The 13761-nt window shown below is 38.5% G+C and overlaps 2 protein-coding genes across 3 annotated transcripts; both read left to right on the forward strand.

Moving 5' to 3' along the window:
- The first annotated feature begins 262 nt into the window (after positions 1 to 262).
- LOC141434241 (uncharacterized) lies at positions 263 to 3019 on the forward strand. The gene has a single exon (XM_074096623.1). It carries the CDS (start codon positions 500 to 502, stop codon positions 1073 to 1075), a length of 576 nt encoding a protein of 191 aa, XP_073952724.1. The 5' UTR covers positions 263 to 499; the 3' UTR covers positions 1076 to 3019.
- A 703-nt stretch (positions 3020 to 3722) lies between these two features.
- Positions 3723 to 13551, forward strand: Fkbp59 (FK506-binding protein 59kD). Of its 2 annotated transcripts, none has more exons than XM_074096643.1 (7): positions 3723 to 4073; positions 4732 to 4874; positions 4954 to 5074; positions 7351 to 7746; positions 8311 to 8582; positions 9900 to 10017; positions 10736 to 10812. In XM_074096643.1, exons 1-7 carry the CDS (start codon positions 3872 to 3874, stop codon positions 10753 to 10755), a joined length of 1272 nt encoding a protein of 423 aa, XP_073952744.1. In that variant the 5' UTR covers positions 3723 to 3871; the 3' UTR covers positions 10756 to 10812. The 2 variants fall into 2 exon arrangements, with proteins under 2 accessions (XP_073952744.1, XP_073952743.1); XM_074096642.1 differs by having other exon boundaries at positions 3724 to 4073; positions 9900 to 10010; positions 10736 to 13551.
- The last annotated feature ends 210 nt before the right edge of the window (positions 13552 to 13761 follow it).

Raw genomic sequence — 13761 nt, forward strand, 5'->3', positions numbered from 1 at the left:
ACCTAGATTAAACTGACAGCAGTTTTACATAGAAAACTAGAAAATCATGTATCTTTCATCTTTTTAAAATAAAGTGGAAAAACGTCTAAAGCATGTTTTTTTTTCCTTGATTGATGGTGGCAATGGTCTTACAATGTTCATCCACATCATCCTTGATGAAAAACAAACTTCCTTGAAGCAGATCTCTTTTAATTTTATAATAAATCATTTACATAAATTAAAACAAGTGTAATTTATAACTATGGCATCGTAAATGTTCGTAATTATCGAGTGTATTTTTAAGCACACGTCACGTCGAACAAAACGCTTTATCAATCAAAATCAAGATTTGATTTGATTTGACATATAAATATCAGCGCTACCGGAAAAATAATCATAACATAATCATAATATTTTCCTGTGGTTCCCAGCAAGAGACAGCATATTCTTTTGATTCTAATAAAAAAAATGTGACTTGTGTCGAGCACCTTCAAGAAGTTTTACTACAGTTTCCTTTACAATGGGTTTCCGGAAGAAAAAGAACATAATAACTCTGACTATTTGTATGGTAATTTGCTTCATTTTGTATCAATTGTATTTCTTTAACTCCATAACATCAGCAACTGCTGGTAATGGGAGAGAGATAGTGTTCGATCATGCTGTTGACAAGGACTTCGTGCACGTTCGTCCAGAATCAGACAAATACATTAATATGAATGGAGTAATAAAAGGTGTTCTTTACTACGATATGCCTAAGTACCGGCCGAATTCGAAAGGTCAATTCAAATGTTTGAAAGCAGAACAATATATTCCGTTTGAACAAGTGAATGACGATTACTGTGATTGTGAAGATAGTAGTGATGAACCGAGTACCAGTGCTTGTATTAATGGTACATATTATTGTGATACCCAAAGCAATAATAAGAGAGTACCCCCCAATGCGGTACCATCTAGTAAAGTCAATGACGGAATTTGTGATTGTTGTGATGGTTCAGATGAGTCAGATTGGCTTAATGAATCAAATAAAAAGTTACTTACTCAAGCAAATAAAAGACATTATAGGTTTTATGCAACAAAATGTCTTAAATCTTGTTGAGTGTTACTTATACTTTAAGGATATAATAATGTATATTTTGAATAATTTTATTTCTTGTAACTTCATTAATAATTTAACCCCAACATTTTTGTTTTTGGCAATGTTGCTATATGTTAGCAAATGACTCTTTATAAGTAATTATTAAGGGTCATGTTGAAAGAACAAACGTTTTTGTTTTAGCATAATATGTAAAACTTATTTTTTGGTAATTTTTTGGGGCACTATGAATTTCTACTTTAAACTTCTTAAAATAGTTAGCAGTGGACTGTATTTTTTTAATTAGCATAGTTTGTGATGCATTGCTGTGCAAAAGCTAACAGCATTTATTTTTTTTATTTCATTTTTTCTTCTATGTTGGTTGTAAACTAAGGAACCTTATGTTTCAACATTAGGTCATAAGTCAAAGAGAATGTGAATGTTTATTGATTGGCATGCTTTAAATATCTATGATCAGAATTTGATGTGTGTCTCACAAAATAAAAGAAATCTTCATTCTAGCCTCAATTGTCACTAATATTACCAATTAGGTACACATTAAAAGGCATAGTGAAATATTGCCTTAAATTTAGTGTCAGAGGCTGGGGAAGGTTTAGGCCCCCCAGCGCCACTGTTTGGTGTAAATCTGCATCAAGACATGCAAGAAGTTAAATTCTCATGTTTTATTGGTCACTGAATTTGTAATATTACTTTGAGGTGTGTAGTATAGCTGGCTAACTACATTTTGGGGAGTAAGTAGAACACCCAAAGACCATAGAAAAGGCAAGGTGGAACTTGGAGAAGTTAAAGAAGTTAGTTTGTGATGTCATGATGAAAGCCACCCGATGTGATGCTATCACATATCTGCTATTTGAGGCATTCTTTGCTTTACAATCATGGGCTAGCTATCTTTAAAAAAATCTTATGAAAGGCCTTTCTTGCATGTACAGAAGTGGATGAGCGGCACTAAATGATCTACACACGACTATTGCTAAGGTAATAAGAGAGTGTTTAGATAATTGTGAGCTCTACAACTGCTCATCTAATTCTGCTGCTGACTAGAACCGCGCGGCACGTAAGTAAGGCGGTGATCGTTAATGCGCAAAAGTTACAAAATAAAATAAGGTATCATAAAGGACTGAGCGATGCGCGGGTTAAGTGGGTAAGCGCTGACGAGTGTGCACGAATGTCACACGCGCAGAAATTAACAGTCGGCACTACACTTTCGTGCCGCGTCTAGTAATGTGCACAGAACTGTTATTGAATCTTATCTAAGTATTATTTGTAAATTGGAACATCAACTTGATTTATATCTACATGTTACCATTATATGTGATAAAAAAGGCCTTTCTCAAGATCTTTATACCAACCTACTAAAAAACATAATTTAATGGCCATTTGCTGTAAAAAAATAAATCTATGTTAAGTTTAGTTTACTTGTGGCAATATGTTATTTATGTTTATGTACTGTGAAGCTTATAGGTTTAATGACTAAATCTTGATTTGAGCAAGTGGCCCTTAGTGTTTTTATAATGTAATTAATTCAGCTAAAATATCATAAAAGACTGAGTTGGAATTAACAAATAAAATATGTATTATGAAAAAAAATATATTTTAATTTTCGTTTTTTATACAAGATGTCTTCATATTTCCCGAATAATTCAGCAGTTGTTGGGTTCGTTTCACGTTTCACTGAACAACCATGTTAAGTAATGTTTTTCAGGAGTTTGTTTCACTTTTTTTTTTAATTAACAAATATTTCATTCAAATTGCGGATCAAAAGCGTTCAGTCAAACGTACCGCAATATTCCGAAAGAATTTAAAGCGCTAAGTGGATTGACGACATCGTGAGAGTTGCGGACAACTGGTGGATGCAAGTAGCGAGTTGGCGTTCATTATGGCGTTCTAAGGGAAAGGTCTTTTTCAGCAATGGACGTCTTCCGGCTGATGATGATGATGACTTAAAACTGGAACAATGGCGCCCCTTGCCATCAGCAGGCCCTATACCACGAAGTGCAAAACTCGAACTTCGTATGTTGCCGTCCCGCTGACGCTTATGTCATTTACTACGCGAGTGAAAGGAACGGTGCGATACGAACTTCGATTTGCGAGGGCTACTACGAAATTCGAAGTTCGTATCGTACCGTCCCTCTCACTCTCGTATAAATAATATAAGTGTCGGCGGGACGATATGATGTGAACTTTGAATTTCGTAGTAGCCCTGCTGGCGCCTAGAGTGACGTCTCCTCTACTACCTCAGCAGGGCTACTACGAAACTCGAAGTTCGTGTGGTGCGGTCCCTCTGACACTTATACTATTTAATACGAGAGTGAGAGGGACGGTACGATCCGAACTTCGAGTTTCGTAGTAGCCTTGCAGGTGTCTTTGAGTATACAGGTGTATAGGTCTATGCGTTTGCGGCGCTGAAAAAGTTGTACAAAATTTACAGCATATCTATGTCACATTAAACAGCATCAATTAAGCGCAAATACATTGCTATTATGTTTACATTTGGTTGTAGGTTGTAGGGTAGTCAGTAAAATCCTTGTAAAATCAGAATGTTATTTTATATTTTGATAATGTGCGCCGAGGGTAATTAGAACAAAACTCACTCCTCACCCTCATTTCTATTTTCATAGAAAGAGACAGCAACAAACAATGACGTCTAGAAATTTCTAATTTGATCCGTCCGATTTGACAGTTGGTTGGTATTTAATTTCGACCGGCGTGCGCCGTGCATCATTTGAAGACTCATCGCTTGTTTGCGGCGTTGTTTTCGACGTTAAAAGTTCGTCTAAATTATACAATTTAAGAGCCAACATGACCGTTGATGAAGGAATCGATATCAGCAAGGCGGGCGACCGCGGTGTATTGAAGAGAATCATCAAGGAGGGCGAAGGGACCGATACTCCCAACGCGGGTTGTCAGGTCACCGTACACTACACTGGGACTCTTCTAGACGGCACTAAGTTTGATTCCAGCAAAGACCGGAACGAGCCCTTCGAATTCCAACTCGGAAAAGGTATGTTTTATCTTGAGGTCAAAAACGTGGTCGGGTTCATTTTGATGATTTATTCGATAACTTTGGAAGGCAGCCACAACAAATTATAATATTCTTATGCTAATCAAGCTTTTGCCATTGTGTGAAATCTGAGGTCAAGATAGGTGAGGTGAGCACATGTTCATTCTGTCCATACTTCTTGTATAATAGAATGTTTTTATTACAAAGGGTCTTCATGCTAGAAATGTAATATAGAAAAATTGTTCAACACTACAATTGTTTGGGATTAAAAATGTTCGTCAGTTTTCACCCAGAAAAGAATAACATTTGGTTTGTCAGTATCTTTTTAAAAAAAAAAAATTCTATGGGTAACTGATTTAATATGGTTCAAATTTGTGTGCCAAATTTCATTAAAATACATCCAGTGTAAAAGTTACATACAGGTATAATGGACAAAATATTCAGTGTTTGTTTATTTATTTAAAATCCTCATTTCATTGAAAAATCTAGTAGATTTGGCAGTTATTCTCAGAATTGATTTGTACTTTATGTAGTAAGTATACAAGGACTTATGAGGTTACAATTTACAATACCTTTTATATCTGAGTTTTGTAGTTCTTATTATTCAAAAAAATTGATTGTTCCATAGTATAATTAACCAAACCTTCATGTTACATAGGCTCTGTGATCAAAGCATGGGACATTGGAGTGGCAACTATGAAGAAGGGCGAGGTGTGCGTGCTGACCTGTGCTCCCGAGTATGCATACGGAGCCTCTGGCAGCCCGCCCAAGATCCCACCTAATGCTACTTTGCAGTTTGAGGTACTAAAAACTTCACCTTTTATTCAACATTTAGCTATTCTTAGATGTATTGTAAACATAATTTACTTTTGCCTATCAGGTGGAGATGATTGACTGGAAGGTGGAAGACCTGAGTCCCAACAAGAACAAGGGTATCCTGCGCCACATCATCGAGCAGGGTTCCGACTTTGACAACCCCAATGATGGAGCCCTAGTCACAGGTAGGGAAAGAAAGAGAATATAAAGAGCCTATTTTTCTTTCTGTCCATTCCTATATTGATTAAACAGACTGTAGATTGTCAAATCATGCATTACATTGTGAACAGACAATAATAATATCAAAATGGTTTGCAGTTATTTTGTTTGTGGTCAGTGGTTGATTTGATAGCATTAGTGGTTACTAATTATCAAATTGTTCTTTTAAATAATACTAGAAATATTGACATTCCATGATAGTCCACTGAGGCACCATATGTCTGTTAGAAGCCATGTGTGTATTAGGAGGAATCTGTTATCTATCATCTAAATAAATAAAAGACTAGTCATATGTATGTCTCACTTCTGATCACAGGTCTCCTCACGGAATGGGAAGGCTTGGGCCTTAGTTCCCGCGCGAACCCATTGCGGATTGGGAACTTAACACATGCCATTGAATTTGCTCCTCACAATGTTTTCCTTCACCATTCAGCTTGCAAATTTCGAATTCCGCACATTAATTTTAAAAACTTAGAGATGCAAGCCCGAATTAGAACACAATTCTCTGCTTGGCTACCAAGGGAGCTAGAATATCAGGTTACTGTTTTAAACAAAAGCATTGTTTCACAAAAACAATGAGTCTGATGTACTAAATACTAAGTGAAAGTTAGTGTACACTCTACAGAGCATGAAGAACATTTTTTTGAGATGATGAGTTAGCTATCTGTTATTTTTGTCAGCAAACAAGATATACTGGTTTTGTGTTATCCCGCAAGTAGGCATTTTAAGCTCACAGCTCATTACAGCAACCAGGCACCCGACCAGCACCGCCTCGCCTCGATCGGTTAGAATTCTTCATATGGATTTGTATGGGTATACGCTCACTACATTTCGTAGCGTCACCGGTTCACTCGCGAGGTTGCCAGGCACGGACGGCTCGGTGACAGCCCGCTGCTCGCCGCCATAGTGACTACTAGGAAATACGTGGACCACGCGAGGTCCACTCGTCAACGCGGCGTCCACCCGTGGACCACCTGTCGACAACGAGTTGACGCCGAAAGTGGAGGCGGTGCTGGTCGGGTGCCGCGTGGCTCTAATGAGCTGTGACCTTTATACTTATGAGTATTTCTCAAAAAGTTGTCTGTCATGAAATTGACAAGAAATCAGTTTTGCCGAGAAATTGTTAACACTAAGGGCACATCATAAACCAAACTCGTCACGAAATCTTGTGAGGAAAAAAGACTTAATTTTGTAACTACCACAAGGTTTTGTATATATTTAAACACAGTATTACTTATTTTTTGTGTTGAAATGCGTCAGGATTTTTTTTTAATAAGTGGACAACTTGTTGAGAAATAGTCTTATATAAGCTTTTTTTTAAAATTAGAAATCGAAAACCTGCTTTCGGATCAAATCGAAAGCCTGCACCTTGTGTAAATACCATTTGCACTCAACATCTAATCTATTTAATACTTTTAAATGAGCAAAATCTTGTTTTTTTATGTATTTCGTAACTTTTGGAAACTAATGCTGCTATGTGGTTTTTGGGAACTAACAATCAATCTAGTTTGGGCACATCTCTGGGCAAACGCCTGTTTTTGAGTTTGTCCCTGCAGCGCGCAGGTGTTGGGGGGGCTACTACGAAAGAATTACGGGGCTACACTCTTGTATTAAGTAAAATAATAATTAGATAATGTAAAATAAAAGATTTTAAAATAGTATTATGATTGGTTTTTTGGAGTCTTTTTGTATTTTTTATTTCAACCAATCATAATTTGATTGCTTAGTAGCGACATGTCTGGGTGAGCGGTTGGTTCCGAAAGAGTGTGACGTCTCTCGATGAGAGCGGAACATAGATGTCGCTAGTGCTGCTGCATAAGTAGCGTAGTAGAAATAAGCAACCAGAGATATGTATGCATAGGAAAAATTCGTGTCTAGATTCCTGTCCAGCGGTGGTGTAGGGGTTATAGCACGCAGCACGGATTGCTGAGGACCTGGGTTTGATTCCCAGCGCTGGTCTCTTTCTGGTTTTTCTGTGCATCCATGTCTCAGTTTGTATTTTCGATTTAAAATAGATAATAACAATTATAAAAACAAATGCTCTACCCTACCAGGGTTCATGTTAACTTTAAGAGCTTATGTTACATGTATGCAACAAATAAATAAATAAAAATAAATATTAGCGTCCGCGGCAAGATACGAAGTGCGAATTTTACGCTTCGTAGTAGGTACAGGGGCAGATATTTTGTTGACATAGACTATACAAAGTTTTATAGACCTAAAAATAATCTTTATATTCCAGTGGAGCTTGAAGGCAAAATCCTCCCCGACGGCAAAGTTTTCGACAACCGGACAGTCACATTCTCTCTCGGAGAGGGCGCTGACAACAATATCTGCGAAGGCGTCGAGAGGGCCCTGGAAAAGTTCCAAAAGGGCGAGAAGTCCCGCCTTACCATCCAACCAAAGTACGCCTTCAAATCAGAGGGCAACTCCGACCTAGGAGTCCCGCCTAACTCGGCAGTTGAATACGTGGTCAAACTGACGAACTTTGAAAAAGCCAAAGAGTCTTGGTCTATGGATGGGCCAGAGAAAATCGAGCAGGCGAAGATTTACAAGGAAAAGGGCACCAATTACTTCAAAGCTGGGAAGCATCAGCTTGCCATCAAAATGTACAAGCGTGTTGTTTCGTTACTTGATGGTAAGTTTTCCACATAAAAGGCTTGGCCACATCACAGTGTAAACATAAAGGTCACTATTTTTTATAAATACGGCCGTTTATGGTGCAAATTTTGAGACACTTACAAATTTGTATGGATCCTCGGAGTGTTGGTCGGACTCGCGCATGACGGGTCTGTTACACTTTTGTGTCACAAATCGCTGGACCCCTCTTAGATGTATAACGTAAGTTTGCTGATGCCTGCTCGTCATCAACATCATCATCATCAGCTGGAAGATGTCCACTGCTGAACAAAGGCCTTCCCCTTGGAAAGCCATAATGAATGACAACTCACCACTGGCATCCACCGGTTGCCCGTAATTTCCACGATGGCGTCAGTCCACCTAGTGGGAGGTCTGTCAATGCTTCGTCTTCCAGTTCATGGTCGCCACTTCGCTTTTCTCCCCCAACAGTTATCTGTGCTTCAAGCGCCGTGGCCCGCCCATTGCCACTTCAACCTGCCTATTCTTCGAGATATGTTGATGACTTTAGTCCCAATGTCTTGTCAATGACTTTAGTCTATAAGATTTCTTCTCCTCCTTTCAGACATTCCAGAAGACACCAGCTACGACGACGAATTAAAATCCAAAGCTAAAGACCTGCTCCTTTCGGCCCACCTCAACCTAGCTCTGGTCTACCTCAAAGTGACTCCCGCACACCACTTTGAGGCTAAAGACCATGCCACCAAAGCCCTCAAGTTTGACCCCAAGAATGTGAAGGGTCTATTCCGAAGGGGACAAGCTCTGCTGGCCTTGGGAGAAGCTGCACAGGCTATCGAAGACTTCCAGAAAGTCGTGGATGCTGAGCCTCAGAATAAGGTTAGTTTTACAGTCTTTTATGTCATTCATTATATAGTGATTATGGTTGAGGATCAGTAGTGAATCATGGAGGTATTGAGCTAATATTAATATCAATACCTGGCCGATTGCTTGGGGCAATTATTTTTTATATTGTGTTTTTCTTTTTGATAAAATATGTACTTAGCTCGGACAGGTCATCGCAAAAACAGAGTCAACATATCTGTCATAGTTTCGACAAATTGGCATGCCTGTTTCACTTTTGTGACAATTGAAATTATCTACTTTTGGTTATTTTTAACTATTTTAAATATGGTAATTAGAAACAGTTAATTATTTTAATGAAAACACTTTTACAAAGATAATGGTCAATTTGGGATTAACATTATAAATTTAGTTGAAAAATATAATTCAATAATATTGTACATAATACGACTCTATTAATCTTGTTCTATTACCGCGTTGCGATTGTTTTTTGCGATTTTGTTTTGCGATGACCTGTCGAGTGTTCGAACTATGGATATGTATTTGAATAAGATTTAAAACCAAAACATAAACTAAATATGATTAGTAAATAAATCTGTAAATAAACAAAAATAGGAAAACTAAGTCTAGATTTCAACCGCCGAGCCAGCAGACTGATTTGAATTATTTATTATTTTATGTTTTTCTAAAATAATTGCGCTGTATCTATACGCCGTTTTAGATCAAGGATCTAGTAATCTTAAGAGTTCTAATAACCTAATGGATTAATAATGATAACCCTTGAACCGGTGCTGGCGTGCTCGTTACGAAAACAGAATTTATCACGTTTTGTTGGTTTAAACCGGGAATAACATGCGGTGGAAATATGATGACAATGAAAATAATGGAAATTAATTAATTTACAAATGCCGTGCAGTTAGTATGTTGTAGGTATCTATCTATCTAATACCTTTAAACAAGCAATTCTTGTACCTATGTACCTATAGGATAGGGATACGAGGCCGGCAACCCCACGTTCCGGCCGAGGCTTGTATAATGCTTTTTTCAAACATGTCTTGAAATAAATAAAAAAAAAAAAACAAATCAAGCATGCCGGGACGCTAGTCGCGTCGGCCTATTTGTGCTTGCCTGCTGGCGCGAGCCGCAGCTCGCGTTGAAACAAAAGACGGTCGCATTGCCGGCCAGCGGCCGGGAAAGTTGTATGAAATCTCTTTGCAGGCCGCTAGTGGCCGAGCGCCGGCAGCCGAGCCGCAGCGACACCAGCGCGATACTTTCCGGCCTATTATTTGTAACAGAACGTCAATATTTCATGTCATGTTTGAGAAAAATATTTTATTGTTTGTTTATAACCAGGCGGCAGCCAACCAGATAGTGGTGTGCAGACACGCCATCCAGAAACAGAAGGAGAAAGAGAAGCGTCTCTACGCGAACATGTTTGACAAGTTCGCCAAGCACGACACGGAGGTAACAGGTTCGGGCAACCGTTGACACACGCGCACACATTAACACACATACACACACACTAGCGCTGTCTACCCTGCTGCCTACTCAATGCACGTCATGATATATTTATATCGGCCGTTCTCATTTTACTGTCCACCTGTCTAATACGGTATTTGACAACTGTTGAATTTGCCATATCCTGTATTTTATTATAAGAATATAGATACACAGACAATGTTTAGCGAAGAGAACAATAAATAAATTATACTGATTTTTAGAAAAATCTAGATAGATCTGTCTCTTTTTAAAACGCCTTTCATTCACTATGCATCAAGTATGGCGCTACTTGCGTGTGATGTCACATGCAAGTAAGTCTTCTCTGTCTAAACTTGAATGCAATGCTTGAATAGCAGCCATCCTTTTTCTAGAAGTGCACTCAGTCTCAGTGCCGTGTCGTTTTCATAAAAAAAAAAGTGAAACGGTAATTAGACGAGTGCACAGCAAAATGAGAATGACCGAAATAAGGCCGTTTTCCTTAAAATTTTGTACGATGCTTGGTGCGCGAGTCCGACCCGCAATCTGAAAGAAAGAAAAACATACAAGCAAAAAAATCACCAAATAAATTATTAGGACTTCCGTTGGAACCATCTCTCAACCACTCTGTCGGATTTTTAATTGTTTATATTTACGGTAAAGAAAAAAGGTAGTATGAAAATACTTCACTCAAATAACCCTTTCTTTGACAGCTGGAGAAAATAAGAGCTAAAGAGGAAGTGGACGTGATAGGGGAGAAGGTGGGGGAGTGGGGCACGGGGGAGGGGGAGTGGACCGACGAACAGCGCACGCGCAAGCCCACGGAGTTTGAGAAGGAAAACCCAAACATACTGCTGCTAGACAAGGACGGACAATTTGAGAACATGTAAACACTAGGCGTTATTTTTTTTAACTATAGGATTCCGTTTATAGGGTAAAGTCCAGTTCTTCAATATCTACAGGCAAACGTTCGTACGGTATACGCCATATTAAGATTAACGTATTTTAAAAGTAATTGTTAAAAATAATATACTCGTTACTCATGTATCAGCAGTCGAGGTATGCCTGACTGTTTCGAACCAATCCGTGGTTCGTTATCAAGGTCAGTTCGAACGGGAAGCTAACCGTAAACAATGCGGCTACTTGGCGTGTGTGCCATACATGTCGGACACACCTCGACTATTGATACGTGAGTGGCTCGTGTATTTTATTTTAATAATTATGTCTGTCCCAAGTTATTTTTGAATGGCTTTCCAAAGCTGTCCTAATTGACAGGTTTAATTTTGTGTCGATACTTTGTATGGGAATTGACAATCTTGACATGCTACCTATAACAATATACATAAATAAGGCAATGAGGGTCTCTGTGGCGGACTGGCGGTAGTATCATGAGTTCCGTTTGTCAACTTTGACATTTATGTCAAGTTTTTGATTGGTTAAATAGCTAAATGAGACTGGATTCGCGCTGTCATCGTTCATCCACCATTATCTCTCATATTTCGTTTTCTAGATTTTTTTTTACCGTACAACGACAAAACCTACTAGACACTGGCAAAATTGTCCTCCAATGGACAGAGCCATAAGTACTAAAAAAAAAAAAACTAAATAAGACAATTGCAAGCAAGATAATAACGTCAGACGGAGCTCTCGAAACTAACGCCATCTAGCGATATTTCGTTTGTCAATAAACCCTCATTTAACCTTTTGAACGCCAGTGGTGATTGAAGTTGTCAATTGTTGTTGTTGCCTTTTGACATTATAGTGGCGTGTAAGTAGATATCCCTTTATGCTACAGTGGCGTTCAAAGGGTAGAAAATATAAGTGTAAAAGGGTCGTTCTTTTTTAACCTAGAAAGTTTTTTCCCCACACTAATACCATTTTAAATTTATACACTACAAGTAATTGGTTAAAGATTTTTTTTCCAATTTTTAATTGCTATTTTGATGTATTGTACAGTCACCAGCATTAATGTCTGCCACAGAGGAGCGTGCAAAAATATCTGACACGTCCTTCCGGCCCTAGAAATAAAGTCGTATCAGGTATTTATGCACGCTTGTTGTGTCAGATATTGGTGCTGGTGACTGTACTACCTACTTATTAAAACTCACAACGTGTTTTTTAACGCGGTATAGAAGCCCTTGTTTCCCACTGGGCCTAGGGCCCTCATGCTTTGGGGGAGGGGGTCCCGCTACCCTAAATATCTCAGAGCCCCTATAGGTTCAAGATTGCCATGGCTTGGCGGTATCCCAAAATATACCAAAGTTAATTTTAAAGTTACTTTTGTAGGTTAAAAAGAACAACCCAAAACCGCTTTCTTTCTTTCACCCTGGAGGTCTACAAAGAGAAAAGCCCCAATTTAGATGGCAAAGTTTTCGGGAACGTTTTTTTATGCATGACAAGTAAGAAACAGTCATTTGGTAAAAATCCTGGATTATATCGTGAAAATATAGTGTTACAAAAATACCCCAAAAGCGGAAATGGAGGTCAATGGTTCCTTGTAAAATCCGTTGATGAATGGGAACAAGAGCTTGGCTGGACCACTGGAATAATGCATAGGCTATTTTTTATCTCCTTATTCCCACGGGATGCATGTAAAATCTCAGAAAACTTAACTACTAAGTAGAGTCATGAAATTTTGCATCGATGTTCTTCAAACAGCGAATTACGATTCGGTAAAAATGCTTATTAAGATGACAATCAATTTTGCCAGTTTTTTTTGGGTAGCTTTGTAGCACGTTTTCGAATCGATCCTGTTATAGTACCCAGTTTTATGGCGTGTATACTTGTTATATTCCAAGTACTGTACCCATTTTGATCTCTGCACTTGGTTTTAGGTTTTTTAGCAATTCATGTCAGTATGTTTGTTTATGTAACTCGGGGTACGCTTTTATTGAGGCAGCTGGCACTTTTAAGCCCGGTTTAGACATTCAAGAAAAATCTTCCAAGTTGCATTACGTTGTCAGGCTGTAAAGCCAACGAATTAGTAGTGGTCAATCGAGCGTCGCGATGTAACGTAACTTGCACGATTTTTCTTGCAGGTCTGAACTAGGCTTTAGCATCGACCAATCACAGTTTAAAACTTAGTGAGTCCTGGGTTAAGAAAGTGGCTATGAATAAATTAATTAATCATTAGGTACTCATTTCACTAGGATTGGAAACGGACTTCTTCCAGGTAGCCTTTTCAGAAATTCGCATCTTACGTCCTCCTCTCTATTGTTAAATAAATACTATTAGCGTAAGCGGGAAGCCACAAAACGAATTTCGAAAATCGGACTTCGTAGTAAAGACATCAGCATTGCTCTTGTAATGCAATTGGTCGCTTCCAAGTATTCGAATCGCCTCAATAGAAGCGTACCTTTAATCAGTAAATTGGATCATTCCTTGAAGCGACGGCTGTGTCGAGTTAGTTCTAACCTAATTGGATGTTTGTAATAGAATTGCCAATTAGATTTCATCCGTTGTACAACGATGTTGTTGTCGATTTTTGTTCTTACGAATTAGTTACGTTAATAAAGTGTTACATAACGTACTTTGTCTTTTCATTTTGACCATGTAACCCATCTTTCTCCACTTCCTCACAACCACTAAAGGCACTATACAGACTCGTGTGTGTGACATCTTGATTTATGAAATGAAAACATATCTGCGCGACACCGTCGCACAGACGTAAACTATCTTGTACTTGCGTTGTAGCGAAGTAAAGGGGTACTGGTGTGATTCGAGCGTTTGAGCCACTTTA

The sequence above is a fragment of the Choristoneura fumiferana genome, chromosome 13, assembly GCF_025370935.1.
Source record: "Choristoneura fumiferana chromosome 13, NRCan_CFum_1, whole genome shotgun sequence".
NCBI classification, from domain to species: domain Eukaryota; kingdom Metazoa; phylum Arthropoda; class Insecta; order Lepidoptera; family Tortricidae; genus Choristoneura; species Choristoneura fumiferana.

What these genes read in the sequence shown, in the direction of transcription:
- LOC141434241 (XM_074096623.1), top strand. Translation starts at nt 500, where the DNA reads ATGGGTTTCCGGAAGAAAAAGAACATAATAACTCTGACTATTTGTATG.
- Fkbp59 (XM_074096642.1), top strand. Translation starts at nt 3,872, where the DNA reads ATGACCGTTGATGAAGGAATCGATATCAGCAAGGCGGGCGACCGCGGT. An exon ending in CGAATTCCAACTCGGAAAAG is followed by an intron (nt 4,074 to 4,731) that starts GTATGTTTTATC and finishes CATGTTACATAG; the next exon opens with GCTCTGTGATCAAAGCATGG. An exon ending in TGATGGAGCCCTAGTCACAG is followed by an intron (nt 5,075 to 7,350) that starts GTAGGGAAAGAA and finishes TTTATATTCCAG; the next exon opens with TGGAGCTTGAAGGCAAAATC.